This window comes from Lagenorhynchus albirostris, chromosome 2 (genome assembly GCF_949774975.1).
Source record: "Lagenorhynchus albirostris chromosome 2, mLagAlb1.1, whole genome shotgun sequence".
In the NCBI taxonomy this organism is placed as follows: domain Eukaryota; kingdom Metazoa; phylum Chordata; class Mammalia; order Artiodactyla; family Delphinidae; genus Lagenorhynchus; species Lagenorhynchus albirostris.
In genome coordinates, this window is record NC_083096.1 from 124,570,515 (window position 1) to 124,595,827 (window position 25,313).

General features: G+C 35.6%; 1 protein-coding gene across 1 annotated transcript in view; it reads left to right on the forward strand.

Annotated features, from left to right (window-relative positions):
- Positions 1-25,313, forward strand: part of NEGR1 (neuronal growth regulator 1) — a 914,014-nt gene that overhangs the window by 696,865 nt on the left and 191,836 nt on the right. Inside the window, exon 5 of the mRNA XM_060142536.1 lies at positions 22,779-22,899. Coding sequence (XP_059998519.1) covers positions 22,779-22,899 — 121 coding nt within the window. The remainder of the gene's footprint in view (positions 1-22,778; positions 22,900-25,313) is intronic.

Sequence of the window (25,313 nt, forward strand, 5' to 3'; positions counted from 1 at the left end):
ATTAATTGAACAGACCAAACTGCTTGTGGAATAATCTATGTTTATCTCTATAATGAGAATTTCTAAGTGAGACAGATCCGGACTTGAATCTAATTTGTCAGCTAAGTGAACTTGGGAAGGTAACTTCCTCTCTAACTTCAGCCTTTTCATCTTTAAGATAAAAATAAAATAGCAACAGACCCATGTGGTTCTTAAATAAGAGAGTGCCTTTAAGGAATTTTGCTGTTTCTGACATATAATATACGCTTAGTGTACATTAATTATCATGATTACTATTTGGCTAGGGATGCTGTGAATGAGGAGAGATTGGGTTTATGATGCCTTGAGACAGTAACACGGGTTAAGTGACCACTGTAAATCTCTACCAACCCTATTACGCAGATGATTTTCTTTTTCTTCCTCTTTCCCATCATCCTTTTCGCCTTCTTTCCTTTCTTCTCCTTTTATTCTCCTAGTCCTCCTAGAGAAAGATATACTTAGTAAATTTTGATTAACTGTAGTAACAGCAGTGGGACTGCTTTCCTATTCTACCTTCACTGTGATTATAATTACATATCATCTAAAAAGTTTTATATAGATTTTTATATAATTTCTATAAGCAGTGAACATTTAGACTTCTACTGTCACTACCTTGCTATCTATAGAAGTCGGATTTCTTAATACCAAGTTATATACCTAAAGATAATAATCACTGTAAAGCCCCTCTCAGTTAAACTAAGCACTCCTTTAATTTTATATTAGGGTATTTTACTTTTGTGTGATCGTATATAATTGAGTAAATAATCAAACAATAATATGGGGAATGTGTAAATTTTTGAAATGAGAGGAATTTATTTTATTCATCTGTAAATGCCCTGAAGTTCTAGGACATATGTTACTTAATTAATATTTGTTTCTAAAAAAAAAACTCAGAGCTTGACAGTATATAATAACACCCTGGCATATTTGGTTTGTTTAGACATATGCATATTAAGGGAGGCTTATCAAAGCCGTTCACATCAACAGGACGTGGAGAGAATCATATGCTATATTACTAGAACCTCATGACTGTGGGAAACATTGTTAAACCTGATTTTTTCACCTCTGATTGAAAAGGGAGACATAGAACAAATCTGTTGGTACTCTTCACACTATACATTTTATACATTTTTTCTTATTCACCCTACTCCTATTTCCCACATAAGTACTTGTAAGGATCTGTATTTACTCCAGTCCTTTCCCTGACTTCAAAGAACGGGGCTACTCTTAAAGAAATAGGACCTTGGGCTGATGGGGAAAGATTCCTCTAAAGAGCTCCAAGCACATTTATAAATATCATCTGCTTTTGCTAAATGGAACGCACATATTTTATGGTTGTTACTAAAGTCTCCACTGGATAACATTCAGTTATGTAAAGCGTTTCACAATTTTTTTTAAATACCAAACAATATAGTAGTCAAATCAAAATAGTAAGCCATTCTATAAAATTAAGTACAAATATACCATGTATATCTGGAAAATATTGTTTGAAAATGTCTCTTAGAAAGCATTAGAATCTGATAGAATCTTATGAAACCTTCTCTCAATATGAAGAAGCTTGCCTTTCGATGGTAATGATTCAGTGCTAATTCTTCTTAGTCTACCATTCCATGATATATCTTGCCCTGATAGTAATTCTAATCCTTCACAGTTTGTTTTACTCATCACATGGATGTCTATTTACCTTTGCCTTTCAAAAAATATTTCTACAATTTTGAGAAAAAAAAAAAACTAAGCTAAAAGACATAAAAATGAAATGATTTAATGAAGACTAGGAAGGTATGAAATATATGTAGAAAATTTTCAGATGATTAATTTCCCCAAAACCAATTAGAAAGAGAAATTATTTTTTTCATGTCTCTTGAAATTTTTATTCCTTCTATTATTTACTTTATCTTTTGACAAGGCCAACACTATTCTTTCTCAGAACTTACTGTAATATATTTTTAAACAAAATATTTAGTTATTTCTAGGTCTCCCCTCACACTACCACTCTAAGGATTTCTATTCAGAAAATATTTAAAAGGTATGAAAAACTTATCTATATTTGTGTAATACAGATCATTGCATGTACCTGAGAAAGATTAAGAGCACTTCTGAGATACCAGTTACTTCTATCTTTGTATTAGTTTGTCTTTGAGTGTTTGCTTGCTTTTTTTTTTTTTTAAGATTCTCTGTTTTTGTACAATGTTATTTCTTCCAGGGCAAGAACTTAATATATTTATTGGTAATCTAGATACCATATGAGTAGCATGACTTAGACAATGTGAAGGATTCTTACAGTGCATAGTAACAAAATAGGAGACACCAGATTTTAAAATCTCTCTCTCAATCCTGCAGTCTTGTGCCTACTTATGACATCAATTAATACCTTTGCACAGGTGACTCATTCAAAACGTGGGCCAGCTTCTCCTCTGGACTCAAGACATTTCCACCCATCTCTTCATTTGATATTGACTCTTGGATGTCTTAAGAGTATCTCAAACTCAGTATATTCCCAGATTGAATTTAGGATTCACGGGCACCTTCTATCATCAACTACTTACATTATTTTCCACTGTCATGATCATCCATCCAGTTGTGCTAGCCAAAAACCGGGAGTAATTTTTAACATTCCCATCATCCTCTCTCCTTATATCCAATCTATAACCAGTCCTATCCATTTTGCCTCTTACGTAATTCTCCCAAATCCTTCCTTATCTTCTGTCTTTACCACTGTAACTCAACTTCTGTACCTCGACCTTATTAATTGCTACAATGTGTTCCTGACTCTTCTCTCTCATCCCCTCTGTCTCTCCTCTAATATTAGATTCACCCTGCAGCCAGTGATAGCTTGTTTTATTCTCGTTTTGTTTTTTTGATGGGGAATGGGGTTGCTTGTTTTGTTTTGAGCTAGTAAATAACTAGCATATGTCCCTTTCCTGATACCCTGATCGAAACTGAGTATTCCTTTTTCCTATATATCACCATCTTCAGGTTTTTAATATGCCATGTTCTCCTTCATATCTATCTGGACTGGCTTCTAAGATTTCAACTGTTTGCTGATACCTTCTTCCTCTTTTACCATTTAATTAGTCTGGATTCCTTTTTTCGGTTTTGAATTATCCATTGCTCCTCAGTTATGACTGAAACAAATGTTTTGTATCTTTCCATTTCTTCCTTAACTTTCTAAACAAACCTGATTACTTATTTCTGCCCAGGCGGCTTTAAAACTACCTCTTTTATTGCTCGAATCTGCAGCAATAGTATTGAATTGTTTCTCCACCTCCATCCAAGAAGATGGAATATTCTCCTTATAATAAGAGTCCTTAATCCTTTTTACTTATTAATAAAATCTAAGGCTCTTCTGTGAATAAAGCTACAATTTGTATCTCAGCAATTAAAAGCTGTTTCCTGAGTCTGTGTCATTAATAAGTCCAGACTCAACTTGGCCTCACAGTAGTGGGAAATGACTCTTCAGAGCTGTGAACAAGCCTCATGTTTCCAAGGTTAGTCCCTTCAGAATCTTCTCTTTGAGTCCTGATACAAATTCAAATCATAAAAGAGAAACCAAACTGCAGCTGAACTCGCAGTTTCTACCTATTTGGGAACTCAGGATCATTGCTATTAAAAGGTTCTGGGCTTTCATCCTACAGACCTGGCTGAAAAACACAATAGAAATGTGGAAGATTCCCACCGCATCTACATTACCAGGCTACATGTGCCGGGAGAGTTCCAAGTTAAGCTTCAGCAGCCTACACATTAAAGCCAGCTTGGCTGGTGCCTGTCAAGGCCTTCTCGTGCTGCTTGTCTTTGCCATACTTGGCCTGGCTTATTGTTCTAGTGTTTTGCTAGGGCCACCCACTAGGCCCACCTGTTCTTTGCTTAAGGTCAGGCGTGGCCTTCCTCCTTGCTTCAGTCCACTCCAGTTAAAAATGGCTCTGTTTCTATATAGTTTTTCTGCTCACCTATATCATAAAGGTCATTCTCCCAGGGCAAAGATGCAGGACAAAGACCCACAAGCTAGTGTGAAAATCCCATATAGCTCACACCTAAGATTTAGAGCTGCATTCTGGTCAGAGCAGTTCAAAGAAAGCCACAGGACTATGAAAATTACCCACAGAGTGCCTGTAATTCCAAGTCCAAAACAACCTGGGCCCTCTAAAAACCTCTACCTCTGAATGCTTATTTTGCTCCTTAAACCCCTCTCCTTGCCTATTCCTTGAGGATTCTGGTCCAGTGCACCAGGTGATAATACTCATGAGAAGTGAACTTATCTTCCAATTACAGACAAAATAGCAAACCACAAGCCGCCCAACGTGGGCTGCCTGCTTTTGTAAAACTCCTCCATGGAATCACCGAGCAGAATGTTTATGTCCTGCTGAGAGCTGGTGACCACGACCAAAGAGAGAGAGGTGATCAATCTATACACAGCCATTCCTCGCCTACACTTGGCTGGGAGTGAACAAGGGGATAGAGAGAAGCAAAATATATTAAATTAACATCCCTCCTATATCCTTGACTTTCCGTGAAGATAAACACTTATGCCCAGCTCCCACTTTCAGTTAATTTCTTCCCCCAGGACTGTCCATTCTTGTTGAAACTTCCATAGTTCAGCCCTTGACTGCTGAAGTGAGCTGAGCCAATTTCACATTTTTAGATTCAAACCTCTCCAGTCCACCCTACCCACAATATAATCACACAAGATTCAATTTTGCACCACAGAAAAATGACCAACAGTACAAGTCACGGGCCTTTGAAATAACTCAGTGAAAGTTAAGAAGTGTAAACATTAGATCTGTGACTGCCAAGAGACAATAACAGCTAATTACTGAAGAGATGACAAAGAATTCCTGGGCATCTGCTGGTAGCAGAGAGCTCCAAGTATGGAAAAAGTACAGACTGTTCAGTTATGAGAGTAGTAAGATTGGGCATGTTGGATCAAATGCATGGATGACAAAGAAATGGGTAAACAAACAAAAGATATTTTAATTTACTATTGTATTGCTGTGCATAGATTACCACAAACAATATACAATTTGGCACAATGGTAATTTAAAAGTAAATTTTTAGAATTTAATCTTGTTAGAAATACTTCAAAAGACTTCTGCAGTTATGATACATAATATAGCATTATTAGATAATAGCATTACTATTGATAGTGACGACGCTATAAAAATAATATGCTGTATTACTAGACAACTATATGTATTTTCTATACATAATTGTATAATATAATTTGCACATAGTAATATAATAATTATATATAATGGCTTTACTATTAAAGTTATGATACTGATATAGAAATTCAACAATAACATTTAATAGCATACATAAATATGTATCATAAAGTCTATAGATGATGGTTTTCATAAGAGTAATGCAAAAGTTGAACTAGGAATTCAAGTACATGGTAAACAATGGAACGGTATATGAGATTTTATATCTATATCCTAAGTGGTCAAGTAATGGCAAGTTAGTGGTTTTTAATAAAACATTTATGCAAATATATACATATATTTATGTACCTATAACCTACAAATGAATATGTAATACATATATGCATACGTAATTAGATGTGTACATATACACATACCACATTCATCAATGGATAGATCACACTGGAGGATTTGAGGAAGATGAATGTTAGCTGCCTACATTGCTCTGAAAAATAATCACTTTGAATCATGGTGACAACAGTGTTTGTGTGAAAGCACCTCACATTTTCAAATGTGCATTATATGCCAGGCCTTCCCTATACTCGTTCTTTTTTTTTTTTATATCTTTATTGGAGTATAATTGCGTTACAATGTTGTGTTAGTTTCCACTGTGCAACAAAGTGAATCAGCTATATGTATACATATAACCCCATATCCCCTCCTTCTTGAGCCTCCCTCCAACCTTCCCTATCCCACCCCTCTAGGTTGTCATAAAGCACCGAGCTGGTCTCCCTGTGCTGTATAGCAGCTTCCCACTACCTATCTATTTTACATTTGATAGTGTATATATGTCAATGCTACTCTCTCACTTTGTCCCAGCCTTCCCTTCCCCCTGTGTCCCCAAATCCATTCTCTACGTCTGCATCTCTATTCCTGCCCTGCCACTAGATTCATCAGTACCATTTTTCTAGATTCCATATATATGTGTTAGCATATGGTATTTGCTTTTCTCTTTCTGACTTACTTCACTCTGTATGACAGTCTTTAGGTCCATCCACCTCACTACAAATAACTCAATTTCATTCCTTTTTATGGCTGAATAATATGTCATTGTATATATGTGTCACATCCTCTTTATCAATTCATCTGTCGATGGACATTTAGGTTGCTTCCATGTCCTGGCTATTGTAAATAATGCTGCAATGAACATTGTGGTACATGACTCTTTTTAAATTATGGTTTTCTCAGGGTATATGCCCAGTAGTGGGATTGCTGGATCATATGGTAGTTCTATTTTTAGTTTTTTAAGGAACCTCCGTACTGTTCTCCATAGTGGCTGTATCAATTTACATTCCCACCAACAGTGCAAGAGTGTTCCCTTTTCTCCATACCCTCTCCAGCATTTATTGTTTGTAGATTTTTTGATGGTGGCCATTCTGACTGGTGTAAGGTGATACCTAATGGTGGTTTTGATTTGCATTTTTCTAATGATTACTGATGCTGAGCATCTTTTCATGTGTTTGTTGGCAATATTGTGAAAATGACCATACTACCCAAAGCAATCTACAGATTCAATGCAATCCCTATCAAATTACCAATGGCATTCTTCACAGAATTAGAACAAAAAATTTTACAATTTGTATGGAAACACAAAAGACCCTGAATAGGCAAAGCAATCTTGAGAAAGGTAAACGGAGCTGGAGGAAGCAGGCTCCCTGACTTCAGACTATACTACAAAGCTACAGTAATCAAGACAGTATGGTGCTGGCACAAAAACAGAAATATATATCAATAGTACAGGATAGAAAGCCCAGAGACAAACCCACACACATATGGTCACCTAATTTATGACAAAGAAGTCAAGAGCCTACAATGGAGAAAAGAGAGCATCTTCAATAAGTGGTGCTCATAAAACTGGACAGCTACATGTAAAAGAATGAAATTAGAACACTTCCTAACACCATACACAAAAATAAACTCAAAATGGATTAAAGACCTAAGTGTAAAGCTAGGCACTATAAAACTCTTAGAGGAAAACATAGGCAGAACACTCTATGACATGAATCACAGCAAGATCCTTTTTGACCCACCTCCCAGAATAATGGAAATAAAAACAAAAATAAATAAATGGGACCTAATGAAACTTCAAAGCTTTTGCACAGCAAAGGAAACCATAAACAAGACCAAAAGACAACCCTCAGAATGGGAGAAAACATTTGCAAATGAAGCCGCTGACAAAGGATTAATCTCCAAAATATACAAGCAGCTCATACAGCTCAATATCAAAGAAACAAATAACCCAATTCAAAAATGGGCTGAAGACCTAAATAGACATTTCTCCAAAGAAGACATAACTCATTCTTTATATACAACATCTCATTGAATTGCCACAGAAAAGACTTGTTGAGGTAGATTGTATCATCCCTGTATTACATAGACAGGAATTAAAATTTTAAATGTTACCATATTTGCCTACCATCCCATAACTAGTAACTATCCATAAGCTAAGATCCGAATTAAATCCTTAATGCTATACTATATAGATGTTTATATTTAAGAAATTCTCAGATTAAAAACCTCCTTGCTAAATCTTATATAATCTTTGTCTTTTATACCCTCCTTTTTTTCACTGAAGATAAATATTACCTGGGTCAGTAGTGGGATTGCTGGATCATATGGTAGTTGAAAAAATATCTGGAGGGAAAAAATATAGACCTCATCTGACAAAGTTATTGTCTAATTCACATTCAGGTTCTGGTTACTCTTTTTCCTCCAAAAATGAATGTGAATTTTACAAGAAAAAATTTTATCATTCTAATTATCAATTATTTGGCAAAAACTTAACATTTAAGACTTGTGGAAATGCACTGTGCCAAATGGGAAGAGAAATTCTTGTTGATAGAAGCCAAATTCTTAATGTTAATAAGATATGAGAATTTTTTTAAATCGCATACTTTTGTGTTTAGGATATAAATTAGCTGATATCTTGGAAAACCATTTAGCTTTACCTACCCTAGTAGAAAACTTCTAATCATCTGACATTGGGCTCCCTGTTGAAATGTGTTAACAAGTTTACAGTCTTTTAAATAATTAAGAAAAGTAATAACACTTTAATATTTTGAAATGAGCTTGTCTAGTAATTAAATAAGGAAACTAAAAATAAAATTTGATGAAAATTGGCAAAAAGCAAAAAAGTTTAACATTTACAATTAATTCCACACAAATATTTGTTTAATCAGACAATGTGGTTAATCACCAAGGTGAAACTGAAAGTTACTAACACAGAATCCTGGTATAAAAGTTAATAAATTCAGTTCATAATCGTTATGCACATGCTAGTTATAATAATTTACTGTCCATACCAAATCTTTATAAGCATTGCAATTAAATATAAAATGCACATTAGAATTATAATGAGTAATTAGGGCAACATAACTAATATGCATGAAAATCCCAAAGCTCATTAAAATGTAAAACACAAAACCTGTTCTACCTAGTGTTTTGCATATTTTCTATAGCTAAATCAATGCCAGTAGAGTCTGTACATTGTTTTACCATTTTTGGTTTTTATGAATTATGCATTTAAAATGTCCTGGAAACATTTGGTTTAGTTACCAAATACAGGCTTATTTCCATTTGGAAGGAACAGAGCTAATACACACATGCACACACATGCACAAAACCACATTGAAATAGTTATTTGATGCTTTTAGACCACCTCATAGGATTACTTCAGTAAGAAGAACATAAAACCATAATGGACCATTATTTCATGGGGCACACAGTGGAACACACTGGAAAGAGCCTGAAGATAATAGACCCAACAGGGAGCGTTGTCTTGACAAGTCTTTACACTTTTTACATTATAGTCATACTCACCTCCTACTATGAATTTCCACTTTAAAAAAAAATGGTGAAATCAGATTCAGGCAGAAATCCTAAACTGAGCATTTAACAAAAATGATAATAGAAGCAGGACACATTGCTTCTAACATTGTTCTGTAACCATTCATCCTGCTTCTTTTATACACAAACATATAAACTGCTTCTAATATGCCCAGTATATACAGGTCACCTTTCTAGTTTATAATCATATCCTGCAATTTATACACAAAGTAAATAAATTGTTTGGACTCATAAATATATTTCAGATCAACTAACAACAAGGATTTCTAGTCAAAATGAATACTCATTTCCTTAGCAAGCATATCCATTTATTTGGCCAACATACAAGCCCTTTATTTCTAGAACGTAGAACTTTTTCAGAGAAATTTTTAGCTTTAGATTACATTTTAGGTGAAATATGCCCCAAATTTTGTTATTTCCATATGCTGCTCAAAAAAATGTCTTTATTAGAAAATTCTTTAAGAAATATACATTATTTACAAATGGGAATGATGTCAATATTTACCAATATAATACATATGTACTTAAGTATCAATTATATATTACATGAACATAATAAACACAACATTGAATCTAACTCATTGGAATTAACTGTATTGAGTGGAAAAACCTGGAGGATTAATTATAGCAAGTCATAGAATTATAATATTTTATAGAAATTATCATTCATCATGTTCATTTATTCAATGAACATTTTTTAAGTGTTCACTATGTCCCTCATACTGGGCTAGGCGTTAAAGAAACACAGAAGATTATGACACGTCGTTGGCCAGTTTTTAATTCCACTAGAGCCCTGAGCTTCTCTAAGGCAAGAGTTGTTTTAATCTATTCTTGACCAATAGCACTGAGTAAATAAATGATTAAGAGAACAGACAATAACTCAAGAAAAATTATTGTCAGTAGATGATACAGGAACATGGAAAAACCTCCCAATTTTCAAATGCATTTCATTTGTAATGGCTGAAGAAGCGGGGAGTCTTCCTAAAGTGAGTCCTCATCAGCCTTTCTGGGGTGCTCTAACAATATCTTCCTGACATGCTAGCTTTCCACAGTACTTGGTTTGCATAGCACTTGCTATTCTTTTGGATTCCATGGCAGCTCTGTTCTCTATGGTATATCTTCAGTCAGATATTCCTCACATTAGCTTACTCTGAAATCCATAATTCATTTCAGATACTCCATTTCCTTAGCAGAAGATAATAAACTTTCCTTTTCAAGGCAGACATATATAACTCTCTTTGGCTTAAGTATGGAAGAGACTTTTAGCCCGAATGGCTTTGGAAAATTCTTGGGAATTCCCTGGCAGCCCAGTGGTTAAGACTCCATGCTTTCACTGCCGAGGGCCCAGGTTTGATCCCTGGTTGGGGAACTAAGATGCCACAAGCCGTGTGGCATGGCCAAAAAAAAAAAACAAAAGAAAAGAAAATTCTACTTAGAAGTAAGAGTCTAGATTGTTCCTTGGCAATGTTGACTCCCAACCTCCTCTAAATGTAGATGGAATACTGTTTTGCAGCCCCACTGATAATGGGCTTGACCATGTGACTGCTTTGACTAATGGGTGTTATGACAGAGTAGACACATAAGTGAGAAATAGATGTTGGTTGTTATATGTCACCAAAATGAGGTGGTGATTTGTTACATAGTATTATTGTGGCAATAGCTGACTGAAACATGGCATAAGCCTAAAGGTTATCTGTGATTGCTTTCTTAGGCACCATATATTGGTGGAAGCCATAGACAAATACTGCTTGCATTTTTTCTAGAACTCTGCTTCCCAGGTACATAGTATTTTAATGCTGAGTTATATAGTACTACATGTGATAGTATATAATATATACAAATGAAATGCTAAAGTTAGCTATTTAATTTCAGATTCTTTGTTCCAAACCATATCTAAATAAGGAATATATTAAATTTAATTACATATATAAATAAATATATTTATATATAATAAATATATTCAACATGTATTTATTATTTATTATTAATATATTATGCATTATCTATACATATATATTCATCTAACCAAGTATAAAGGGTTGAAAAAACATAAGCTATATTGAGAATGGCCTGTGGAGAGAGCAAGGGGGCCAGTTAGGAGACTTGCAATATTCTAAGCAAGACGTAGTGTTAGCTTGCACCAGCATGAGAGTTATGGGGTGGTGAGGAGTGATAAGATGCATTTTAAAGGTAAAACCTACAATATTATTGACTCCCTCAAGACTTTGAAATATTTTGTAATGATACTGTTAAACTGGTAATACCAACTGTTCATCAAATGCAGAGATAAGCTTTGCAGGATGAGAGCAGTCAATAGAGAGGAATCTAGTGATTTCGATTTAAAGGGCACTAAATAAGATTGAGATTATAAGGAGGGTATCAGCTGCATATATATATATATATATTTTTTTATTTCTGAGCAGAAGAGGAAAGAGCCTAAACATTTTTGCTAATAATTTATTCATGTGCTGCTGTTGCTGACATGGAATTTCTTATTTGTTAGTCAGACTTCTCCTTTCTTGACAAACCCATCAGTTGTCAAATTGCTTTTGCTGTTAGGCAGAGTTTTCTCAAACCATGTTTTATTTAATCATTTCAAGAAGGATGACATTTTTTTCCCTTGTAAAACATTCTTACTCCCAAATAAACCCATACTACTGTTTCTGAAAATTACATTTTTTCTACCACCCCTCCGTCCCACATCTTTAAATTTCTTTAAGATACACTATTTGTAGGCACAATGTCTCTCCCACTTTGTCTTCTTATTCTTTTGGTCTTAGTTACTACTTACTGTGTTTGCTCTGATTTAGCTTTCATTCTCCATAAATAGAAGTGTCCAAGACTGTGTTTTTCAAATAGGAAGAAAAACTACCTCTCAATTCTACAACTAGTATCACTTCCTGCTAGGTTGTTTTTCTCCTTGTTCATAAGTCCATGGCAAGTCTATGGATAAAGCACATCTGTTTCACAGTCATGACCTCTGTGGCTTTACTCTTTGAACCATGTAGAAGTAATATAACAGGAAAACCTCCAGGTTGCAGGTCGGAGCACACAGCTGATTGACAACTCGAAATAAATAAAGAGGTAAAAGTGGTTCAGTTTAATGTTCATCTTCTTACTAGAAAATCTGTGCCTATAGTCTTGGAAAATTTCATTCACTTAACATATGTCCTATAGTCTTGCTAGACTTCCAACATTCTCCTTCATACATTTGAGGGCAGTGGGCAGGGAGAAATGGGTAGTTTACAATTAGATTTCTGTAATATAAATCTTATTTTTTCTTTAACTTCCGCCCTTTTATTTTCTAGCTACTCAAAGGCTTTCTTTTCTTTCCCTCCAAGACAGTGTGTTTGGAAAGTAATTCTTTAGAATATATTAGTAATATGAATTATTCATCTCTCAGAATTAAACAATTTTAATAACTGAATTTTAATCAACTTTTAAAATGTGCTATTTTAAGATTATTGAAGGCCACAGAAACAAGAAGAAATAATAAACCATTCAGTCAACTAAGAAATCTGATCCAGTGATTATTCTGCAGAGGTCAGAAGTTATACCATCCCAAGAGTCCTTGGTGCCTTCAGATTTACCAGTAGGTCCTTGGAGGAAGCTGGCCCTGAGACCAGAGGGAAACATGAACAGCTTAAAAATTAGCCTAAGGAAAGATTCTACCAATGCTATCCCCATCTATTACAGATTAAATCTTTATTGCTATCATTTATTTTATACTGATTAACTGCAAAAATCTTAAATTTATATATAAGTCTAGTTTATTCACATTCTGAGAGATAAATATTAAGCTTTAAAAATGTACCATGACTTAAAGCATGACAATAAACATAATAGAGGCTTAAACAGCATATCTTAACTGATAATACAACTAGAAAATTTTCCCCATGAGAAAAATAGTCCCAAGGATATTTTCATATTTTACAGGTAATCTATAGAAAGCATCTGAATTCTTCTAATCTGTGTTTTTTTTTTGAGGGGGGGAGGATTCACTAAAAAATAATTTTTATATCAGGAAATTTATAACAGCTTCAATATGAGAAGAATGCATCCAAATATTTAAGAATTTGAAGGTTTGTACGATGGACAACTTTTGTTACAGGATCATATGTGCTGGGAAAAGAGATGCCTTTAGAGAATCCCAACTTCACAGTTCTTGCAAACTTGTTCAGTGTATCCAAATCAATCACATACAGCTATAATTCAGCATGACTGACAACAGAGAAGAGAGCAAATCATGAATGAAGTATAAAGAAAGAAAGTCTGGTGAACAGCTAGGAAAACAGTGAACCATTTAATTCCTATTGATACAGCTAGTGGCCCAATAAATCTCAGACATATTTTACAGTGGATGCATCACTGGAGTGAGCATTGCTGACTACAAGGGGACAGCTACTTCAGGCTGTAATTTCAGTAGTGCCAACCCTTGCCAAAAGCATGATATGAATGAATTCTGCCTAATCACAAACAAACTTCTCATTATATAACCCTTTCTCTCCTGTTCTTTTATCTACTTCTTCATGAGTCACAAATAACATAACCATCCATCCTTAAACGGCTTCTCACAGATGTACACTCATAACACAATATAAGATCATTCACACCACAATATTTTTGACTAATAAAAGCTTAGGTATATTCAACTCCCTTGAAAGGATTAAATATTACAATAGCGTTAAACCATGAGTTTAGGAAAAGAATCCCTTATGTTGTAATGTTAAACAATGCACAGATTTTTTCTTTGAGGGTTTAGGGGACCAGTGCTAGGACCTTCACCAATGCCCCTAAAATCGGACTTACTACGCAGTTATAGATCTTAGCTCTGGATTTTTTTTACAAAATATTTTACTTTTTACACACCTGTGTAAACATAAGGGAATTAGAGATCACAGCTTAGTACACTGTCATAATGAATATTGAATACTGAAGTTTAGTTTACATGCAAAATTCTTATCATTGTCATTCTTTTGAAAGAGAAAATGACCTCATCATATGCTTAACTGAATTAGTACATTGATTTTGTATATGCCCTAACACATGACATACCTCCACAGTTACACATCTTTCTAGAAGGGACACCTATGCGTTCCATACACTTTTGATGTTCTATCACATTGTTGAACCCAAGCCTCTTACTTCTTGGTCAATGAGACATAAGACAAGGTCTGCCACAAATGCATTACAAGGTAAATTTTTCTTGGTTATCTACAGTAAAAAAGCAGGATAATGATGGAATTCTGGGAGAGTAAAAAGTGATATACTAGTCTAGCTTTGAATTAAATTAATCACATGCTTGCAACACAAAGACAATGATTCAAAAAAAAAAAAACAAAAAACAACAAAAAAAACTTAGTTTCCTTTTCTATCTGTATCTTATCATGATTCTATGCTCTTAAAGGGAACATAGCTGTGATACCCTATTCACTTGTAATAATTCTGTTTAATAATAGCCAAAGATTTTATTGACTGCTCAGTGCAAAACACTAGGGCAAGCACTTTAAAAGAAGTGTTTTACGTTGTCTGTATAGCAATCTTATGAAGTAGGCACTATTTACAGACGCAAAAACTGGAGTTTAAAAGCGTTAAGTAACTCAGATGATAAATGTTAGAACCATTTTTTCTTGACTGCATAGTGGGGCCTTTTTACTACACTGTTTTGCCACTGTGTAAATGTTTAAGGTCTTGGGGAAGCAGGAAGTAGCTTACAAGCTGGATTATTTTCACTCCCTGTGAAAGCTGACCAGAGGTGTAATCAATGTGAAAGTCCTTTATGTCATGAAGACTATGATTTAACTATACTACAGTAGTTTGATTAAAAAAAAACACAAAAAAACTAACTATATATATATTTTTTAATTTTCTCTTAGCAAGAGCATGGAGTTCTTAGTTTTCTTTAAAATCAAATTAGTCCATAAGATAAGGACATATGTGCTTCATAGAAATGTTTTATTGATCATGTGATCCATTTCTGTGAGATCTCTGACAACCTTGGAAAGATTTTCATATATTTCCCACCCTGAGTTACAACCTATCTTCAAGGAAGAAATTTTTCAACTATCATCATCCTCACCTGTAACAGTAGTGTGTTGAACAGGCACGTCTTACATGATGTGTTCTCTGGTAGATACTGGAAACCTTAATTTTTTTTTTTTCAAAAACTGCATTTGACCAAGGCTGCCTTAATGTAGCTCACAAGTTTCAGAATCTAGACCAAGGTCAACATGCTTATTTACCACAGTGTTCTCCTATGTAGCTTCTCTGGGATGGATTTCTTCATGATTCACTTCTCATTATTATTTCTCACTCTTCTTTATTGTTGTAATTATTTAACATGGCACCTTTATCATTGTCCATTATTTTGAGGTGGCAAGGTAGTGATCGAATTCTTTTGCCTTTGAAATTCTAAAGTTTCACTGAAGCAACTTCACTTCACTAAAGTTATTAAAGCAATTCTCCAATTCACTCTTTTTTTTGATAATAAGACTTTGTACAAAACCAAAGCTCCCATTGAGGATGGCAAGAGAGGAAGAAGGTCTTTGTGGCTATTGTCATGTAACTAAGAAAACTTGAATCTGGATTAGGCTTGTTGGGTGCCAAGTGCAGAGGTTCTGTTGCTTGCACCTGCAGAGCCTGGAGTTTTGAATGAAGAACATTTAATTATCTTCATCCTGAAATGACTGGCTAAACAATAAAAGGAAATAATCCCACTGAGTAGATGAAAAGGGAAGACTCATTTTTTTATGAGCATCTAATCACACACGTGTTAAATATCCCTTCTTGACCCTTTCACTGTTGACCTTCCCCAACATCTGTCCTTTGCCATTCCCCACATCTGTCCAATAACATTCGTCTGAAATTGATTTTTTTTCACTGTGCAATTGTTTCAGCTCACAACCATATACAATTTGATACAAGGGTGGGATGCCTAAATTTCAGCATTGCACATAAATCAGTCTATTCCAAAGGATGCCTTTGTACTTATGAATTTGAGGGGCCCAAGTAATCACCTTCTTTGCTGCTTTTGTGTAATTAAAAGAAGTTACATCTGAGTAGAACAAAAAAACTATTTCCGTGGAAGGAAAAACAGTTCCAGAAATAAAAATGCCTATAGTGAAGGTGAAAGAAATAAGCCCTGTGAGCAACCACTCAGGTTTTACCATTTGATTGTCTTTTCTAGGAAGAGCCCAATATGATTTCCTAAAACATGGAACATTCCCATGGAAAATGAGTGTTTGGTACAACTTAACCAAGCATACATAAAATTCACTGTTACAGATCCAGCTGGAGATTTAATTAGTCATAATTGTTATGAGGTATATATTTCTATCAAACAAGTAACCCTATCCTTCTGATGCAAATAATTTCATCACATAAAACTCATTAGTCCATTATAGCTCATAAGCACACAGAAGTCTGTTGAACCAGTGATGACTGTTGACTTGAAAACTCATGTATCACATAATATAGGATGTGGAATAGACATTAGACATCTACTTTTCCAACTGTCCAGCATATCCAGAATATGTCCCAAGAATTATTAGGCCCACAGGAACTCCAATATAAAATTTTCTATAATTCTGTGGTCTCATAAATTTGGAAAAGCTCCATACTATAAGAGATTCATAAGGCATATATGGACATCACAGTCTCTAGGATGTGCTCTAGAAAAGAAACCTATTAGGTTTAATTAGACATTTCAGTGGCCATATAACTCTTTTATTTATACAAAGTAATGTGGTTCAGAATGGTGCAAACTTGGAATTTCACTAAAAATGTCTTCTCACTGCTAGTTAACTAAAATGAGTTGACTCAGGTCCAATGTGACCAATGATCTATTTAATTAAATTTTCTCTCAATTCCTGCCTTTTCTGTGGATTGGCCAATGATTTTCTCATCATCCTAAAGATTACTACAACAGCTTCCTAGCTGTTCTGCCTGTTTCCTCTTCTGCCTCTATGCAGAACATGTTCCATACATTGGCCAAAAAATCTGCATAAAATGTTAATCAAACCACGTCCCACCTCTGCTCAAAATCTCCAAAACCTCATCTTACAATAAAATTCAAAGGCTTTCCCATGGGCTACCGGACCCTCCGAATCTGAGTTCCACCCAACCTTTCCACCCAACCTTCCCTACCCACCCAACCTTCTCTTCTGGATTCTTCCTCTCACCTGCTCAAGTCATGTTGACCATTTTGCTGCTCCTCAAACTTGTTGAGCATGTTTCTACCTCAATGGTCTCAACTCAGGGTCTTTGACTTTTCTGTTTCCTCTTATTTTAATAGTTTCCTACAAATAACCACATGATTCCTTTCCTCATATCATTTAATTCTCTGCTCAAATATTGCCTTATCAATAAGGAGCTCTGTAACTACACCATATAAAATAACCCACTTTGCATTCATTTTTCTTTTACCCTGCTCAGTTTCCATCTTAGTTCATGTGGCTCTTGTACTGTGTATTTATGTATTTACTGTTTGCATATTCATGTACATGCACACACACATACAAAGTCAAGAATATTAGCCCTGTGAGGCCAGGAATGTTACTTTTTCATTAATGTAGTCCCCAGTAAAAATACTTGTTGAATTGATGAAGGAATGAAGAATAAATAAGTGGATGAATCCTCTTCCTCTCGAATAGGCATTTTCAGAAGAGGCAAAATAATAGCATAAGTGTTCATTCATGTCCCCAAGAAAAATCAGTACAGCTTTCAAGTTCAAGTTTATAATTTTAGCCTCAAAATGAAATCTACTTAAGACTCCCCTCTCCATATTTATTACTTACACCCCATAGCCCTTTAATTCTCTAACACATAAAATGCTCTTAGGCCTTTTTCTTATTCACAAGTGTTAATTCCTGTTTTGTTCTTTATCTAGGCTTCCATATGTCATTTTAGTATCTCTCCATTTTCAGTGTCCTTCACAGCAGCCTGTGAACCCCCTAGACAACATGATCATGCCCCTTTAACTTGTATGGTACCTAGTGCTGAGCCATATGCACACTGTACTGCATAATAGCCTTTTAATGACAAATTAGATTTTTATTTCAGTTCATTATGCCTGGGTTTTCAGACAATGTTCCGGATTTCATGGTTTTGTTTGTAATGAGTCATGGCCTCATTGACAAACAAGGAGTAATTAAACTAACCAGGTTATCAATAGAAGCTTGTGATGGATCTCCTGTTGCATATGTTATTTCATCTTCAATAATAGTTGGATATCATAAAAGATTATGGCCTCTTAGTGTGACAGACAGAGAGAAAGAGATGAAAGCCTGTGAGAACAAGAGTAAAAATATAATCTTACTTATACTTCTCACAAGCAAAAGAGTATCATATTAATTGACAATAAGAGGGTTTCATTTATAAATATCTTTTGTAATTTTATTGCCTTATAAGGGGGGGACGTGAATCTTTGCTTAACAAAGAAAGTTAAAATTTATCAAATGGTTCCTTATATTGAGTTAGAGATATGTATGTGTTTGTATTTGTGTATTTATAAATGTGTGTATGTGTATTATCTCATAACATTTTCTTATTCAAACTTCTCTGGTAATCATTTTTTATTATTTTTCACCAAGTTATTAGCAAGCACTTTTATAAAAATATTTATTTGCAAGTTTTTTTCCAATTGAACCTTTACTATTAAGAATAAGAATCTCACAGAGAAATAGAGGTGCTATAATTTCAAAGTGAAGTATCACCCTTAACAGAAAATGATTACTCTGCTCAGGTATTTTTAAAATGAAAGGCAATATTCTGTTGTAAGAGTGTTTACAGTTTTCACTTTCACTGCATATTGAAAAATCATTAAACTCTGTACTTTTTTTATTGCTTTCTAAAGAAACTTAAAATAAATCCAAAGTGCACACTTACTCAGATCTTTTGTCTGAATGAATTAGTATTTGCACCTTCTAGGTTCCTGTTGTATTGAACTGTTTCCCATAGTGTTATCTGAAATATGTACTATGTTAAATGTAAATTGGTAGGAAAGAAAATATTTATGGAAAATGACATGCATATAAAACTAGAAGATAGCATAGGAGGAAATCTAGATGACCTTGGGATTGGTGATGACTTTTCAGATACAATACCAAAAGCATAATTCATGGAAGAGATAGTTGATAAGTTGAACCTCGTTAAAATGAGAAGTTTTGACTCTGTGAAACACAATATCAAGAAAATAAAAAGACAAGCCACAGACTGAGAGAAAATATTTGCAAAATACACATCTGATAAAGGACTGTTATCTAAAATATACAAAGAACCCTTAAAACACAATAAAAATCATACAAACAACCCAATTAAAAATGGACCAAAGACCTCATCAAAGATATACAGATGGTAAATAAGCATATGAAAAGACACTTCACATCATATCATCAGTGAAATGCAAATTAAAACAATGAGATACCACTACATACCTATTCGAATGACCAAAATCTGGAGCACTGAAAACTCCAAATGCTAGTGAGGACATGGAGCAACAGGAACTCCCATACATTGCTGGCAGGAAGATAGTTTGTCAGTTTCTTACAAAACTAAACATACTCTTACCATACAATCCAGCAATTGCACTTCTTGGTATTTACCCAAAATAGTTGAAAACTTAGTTCCACACAAAAAATAGATGTTTAGAGTGGCTTTACATAAGATTGCCAATGCTTGGAGGCAACCAAGAAGTTCTTCAGCAGGTGGATGGATAAACTGTGGTACATACAGACAATGGAATATTACTCAGGGTTAAAAAGAAATGAGTTATCAAGCCATGGAAAGACGTAGAGGAACCTTAAATGCATATTACTAAGTGAAGAAGCCAAGCTGAAAAGGCTACATGCTATATGACCCCAACTATTTAACATTCTGGAAAAAGCAAAACTATGGAGAAAATTTAAAAATCAGTGGTTGATGAGGATGGTGAGGTGGTAAAAAATGAGTAGGCAGATATAGGAAAATTTAGGAATAGGAGGGTTTTAAGGGCAGTGAAAATACTTCGTACGGTATCGTGATGATGGATATGTGTCATTGTGCTTTTGTCCAAACCCATAGAATGTACAGCAGCAAGAGTGAACCCTAATGTAAACTATGACTTTAAGTCATAATAATGTGTCAGTGCAGGTTCACCACTTGCAACAAATGTACCACTCTGGTAGGAGATATTGACAATGGAGAGGCTATCCATGTGTTAGGGAAAGGAGTAATGGGAAATCTTTGCATCTTCCACTCAATTTTGTGTGAACTTAAAACTGCTCTAAAAATAGTCTATTAAAAAAAAATGACACATGCATACAACTCCTAATGTTTCCCTCCAAAACTCATCTACCTCCAGTCTAACCCATCTCAATCAACTGGTATTTCTAACTTTCTATTTAAGTCAAGTGAAATCACCCTCGTTTTTTATAAAAAGTCTGTCCAGAAATCATGTTGGCTCCAACTTCACGATAGACCCCAAAGCTGGTCACTTTCCACTGCCTCAGGTGCTACCACCCAGGTATGAGCTCCCAACATCACTTGTCTTCTTACTACAACAGCTTTCATCCTGGCCTCACAGTGGTCACTTCTCAACACGGCAGCCTGAGTGATGTGATACTTTTAAAACAAAAGTCAGATTATATCCCTCCTCTGCAGTGGTTCACCATTTCACTCAGAGTAGAAGCCAAGTTCTTAAAATGGCCCTCAAGGTCCTATCTGATCTTTCTTCCTTTGGCTCCATATATTATTCAGGGTTCTGCAGACAAACAAAACCCATAATATATGTGTGTATCTATATACACACACATACCTATACACACATATACATACATACATATGTGATATATATATGATGTACATATATAGAGAGAGACAGAGACAGAGAGAGATTATATTATGAGGAAATGGTTCACTTCTTAGCTGGCTGAGAAGTCCCACAAACTACTGTCTGCAAGCTAGAGACCCAGGAAAGTCAGTGGTGTAGTTCGGTCCAAGTCCAAAGGCCTGAGAACCAGGGGAGCCAGTTGTGTAAATCTCAGTTTGAGAGCAGAAGACTGATACCCTAGCTCAAGCAGTCAGGTAGAGAAGGGACAGTCTCCTTTCCTCTGCCTTTTCTATTCAGGCCTTCAATTGACTGTATGATGTGCCCCCAACATGGGAAGGGCAGTATGCTGCTGAATTCACTGATTCAAATTCTAATCACATTAGAAATACTCTCACAGTCACACCCAGAAATAATGTTTAGCAAATATCTGGATGCTCTATGACCCAATCAAGTTGACGCAAAATGAACCATCAAACTCTGTCTCCTGCTACTTCCCCTTCTTTCTCTTTGCTTCAGTCACACTGATCTCCTTGCTATTTCTCAACTGAACCAGGCTTGCTTCAGCCTCAGAGCCTTACTGCAAGCTGTTCCCTCTACCAGTAAGGCTCTTTCTCCAGATACTCACATAGCAAACTCGCTCATCTACATCATCTTTGCTTAAATCTTTCCTTGTCAATGAGTCCTACTCAGATTAGCTTTTATAAAATTGCAACCCATTCCTTGCTCTAATTCCTCTTACCTTGCTCTAATACTTTTTTTTTACGATATTTCTTCTGACATTTTATTTAAATTATTTATTTTATTTACTGCTGATACTCTGTCTCCTCATCCACCCCCACCCCCACCCCCACCCCCCACCCCACCCCCATCTAGAATGTAAGCTTTATCATGTCAGGGAGTTTAACTGCTTGTGCCTTGAGAAAGGCCTGGTATGTATCAATGGCTCAATAACTATTTGATGAATAAAAGAAATGGCTATGCTATATATAATATATATATTATATATAATGAAGCTTTTTAAGCATCATTTTGTGCCAGGCACTGTGCTTTGACCTCTGAATATGCAGAGATGAATCAGATATTTACCCTGCCTTTAGGCAGCGACAAAGACGCCTGGCATACCCATAAATAATTACAATACAAGATAGAAAGTGTGTTGTATGAGAGATTTATATAAACTACTCAAAGGGGAAAGGTATTTCCAGCCAGAGCAGCAGGGAAGAGTATAGAAATGGTGACCCCTAAATTTGGGTCTTGGATCTGTAGAAATGGTGAAGAATAGCATTCTAGGTAGAAGGAACCGCATTTAAAAAAATCACTGATTTGCTAAAGCATAGGGAGTAGGGAAAACCACAGAGTATGGAAAGAACTCAGACTTTGAGTCAACATGTCTGACGTCAAATCCAAACTCTGAAGCTAAGTAGCTGTGTGACCTTAGACAAATTATTTAACCTCTCTGAGTTTCAGTTCTCACATCTGTAAAATTGGGATAATGCCATCTTGCCTAGAGTATTCTGTGAGGAAATCATGAACATAAAGCACCAAACCCCCTGACTTACTCCCAGCCATGACTCAGTGAATAAGAGCTATTATTGGAGTGTAGTTTGACTGGAGTACAGATGAAATGTTCCCCTCAACAATGCCATTTTCCAATAGGAAGCAAGGCCAAAATGTATTGCATTTACTCTGCACTCCCTGGGAACATTCATCTATTGTCCAACTTGAAAAATGAAGCTGAAAATGACTAGTTTCGTAAGAGAAGCATAAAACACTGAAAATGTGATGCATTGGCCTATCAGATGTAAGATTACTTTGAATATAGAAGGAATAAAACTATGTGTGCTCTATATTTTGGTTGAAGATTATTTTAACTTATCCGCAGTTTCTTTCTTTCTTTGTTTCTTTTTCAGTTGCTCCTACGATTCAGGAAATTAAATCTGGCACTGTGGCCCCGGGACGCAGCGGATTGATAAGATGTGAAGGTGCGGGTGTGCCGCCTCCGGCCTTTGAATGGTACAAAGGAGAGAAGAAGTAAGGACCTTGTGATTATTACTCTGTTTCAAGCACTTTGAGCTAATGTGTTTGTGTTTCAGATATTTACTTTAAGCAGTTTCCTTAACTGGCTTGAATGATTCTCAGCAGCCTTTTCTCGGGCAGGCAAACTTAAGAGGCCCACGTGGTGGGGATGAGTAGCTAACAGCATCCAGAAGAAATGTCCACGTTGGTTTATATGATCTCAGAAATGACTTCAAATCTCCCATCACTGGTGCATTTCATTTCTTTCCCTCCCTTCTGAGCCAGCACACCATTGCTCTTGCCGGCAACCATGTTTACTTGGGAAATAAACCAGCTCTTAAAGGACTTGGGCACAGTTTCCATGAGAGCACTCCAAAAGCAATCGGAGCTGTGGACTCCACCTGGCTTCCTTGATAATCCTCAACCCTTTCACCTGCTTCCCTCTCCCACAAGTCATTTTAACATTTTCTTTCATAGGATGTGGCATTTAAGTATTCTATCACTAAAGGGACTGTAGAGGGATAAAATACATGGTTGAATGACTAACCAAGGGGATTTGAGGACTACTCTAACTTCAGAGGAGCTTGGGGAGCTTCAGAAAGCCTTAGCAAGAGCTGTTGAACAAGAGAAGACAGAACGTGATGACTTCCTCTTTACTTTCAACCAGTGGGCTCAGTCAGATCTCTTTACCTGCTCTTATCAAGCCATCAAAGAAGAATAGGCCCCCCTGGGTAAAATGGCAGATGTAATGCAGAGGGGAGGGTATTATCTATAATATATATATTTTTTGCTTCAAAACTAGGGAAGGGATGTATTCAAGAAAATGTTAGTTTGGACCATATGAACTTTCCATTTTTCAGTCAAAAAGGCTAAATGTTGGCAATCTCATACTATTCAACATACACGTATGGGGTTTATTTATTAGTGTCATAGCTCATAACTAATTACAGCTAAACGTCTGAACAGAAAACAGGTGAAATCACATAAGAACTTAGATGTTGCCACAATGGATGAGCATGGATGTGACATAAGCAGGTATTTTGTTTCTTAAACTGTAATCAAAAGAGGATTTATGGAAGATATTCTCTTTCAACATCAGGCTTAACAATAAAAGATATCCCCATAGCTATCTCATTTGTTTTGGATAACTGACAGTGGTTTTACCTAAAAATTTTCATAGTTGTTTTTTATGCAACCTCTTCTACAATTTGGGCTGCTCAATTACTACTTCTTTTTACTAATTAATTAATGCTTTTACTAATTCTAAATCTTTGTATCTTCCTGGAAGCCCCTATATTTTTATATACCTAGAATTAGATAAACTGGTCTGTGGTCACCCTTGTCCCATGTTACAGGATTACATATCTGGCAATATAACCTTCCTCAGATTCTGATAATCCAGGCTGGGAAGTCTTCAGTTTGTGAAGATCTTTAGAGATAAACATCTGGGAAAGTGGTTCTCAGTGGTTCTCTTTGAAAATTATGAAACCCTTTGTTCAAATGCAAGGTTTTTTGGAAGCCCAATATGTAATATCTGTGAAAGTAAGGGGGAATGGAGCCTCAGTTCCATCTGCTCTGAGCCTGCCCTTCCATTAGGATGTCCTTGCAGCCCCTCCTCCCCATCTCTGGTTCTCCGCAAAGCACAGTCTTAAAAATTGACTTAAATTATTTTACATATCTTTCAAAGTCACTTTTGAAACTGTGTCATACCTTTCTTAAAGGCTAACAAGCAGAATTATTGTTAGCAGCACAAGTGAGAACTCCTTTGCTAAAGTCCATTTTGTTTCTAATAATTTTTTTTGCTATACCTCTCTCTTCCCCTTTCCTAAATTCAGTGACCATTGTCAAAACAGGCAACAACAATCCTCAGCCCACTTTCTTGGCCTATAGCAAAGGTAGCAAAGAACCCATTGGTGTCCACAGTCATAGCTTCAGTGATTTTTGTTTTTCCAAGTGGGGAGATGGACTATAGCTTTTATTAGATTTTCAAAGGAGTTTAGAATCACTGCTAAAAAAGGTAGATAGATTGCCCCCAGTCAGTGCCCCTCCCCAATACACTCACACATGAGAAAATCTAGCCACTATGAAAATCAAATGCACTTATCAAAGGCAAACATATTTTCACTTCAGAATGAAGTATACATTTATCATTTGTTAGAGTTATATTTGAGGAAATATTCAAATTCTCAAATACCACTAGAATATATAAATTCCTCTTAAAATTATAGAAAAGCAAGTTTGAGTATATGCAGGGAGTAAGAGAGAGAAAAATTCTGCTTGCTGAATGATTGTTGTTACACTCACTAAGAGCATCTAAAGGGCCCAGGCCATTTGAAATATTTATTTCATCAAAATGAAAAACTATGTGTGGTTGGGAGTCCACCTGCCGATGCAGGGGACACGGGTTCATGCCCCGGTCCGGGAAGATC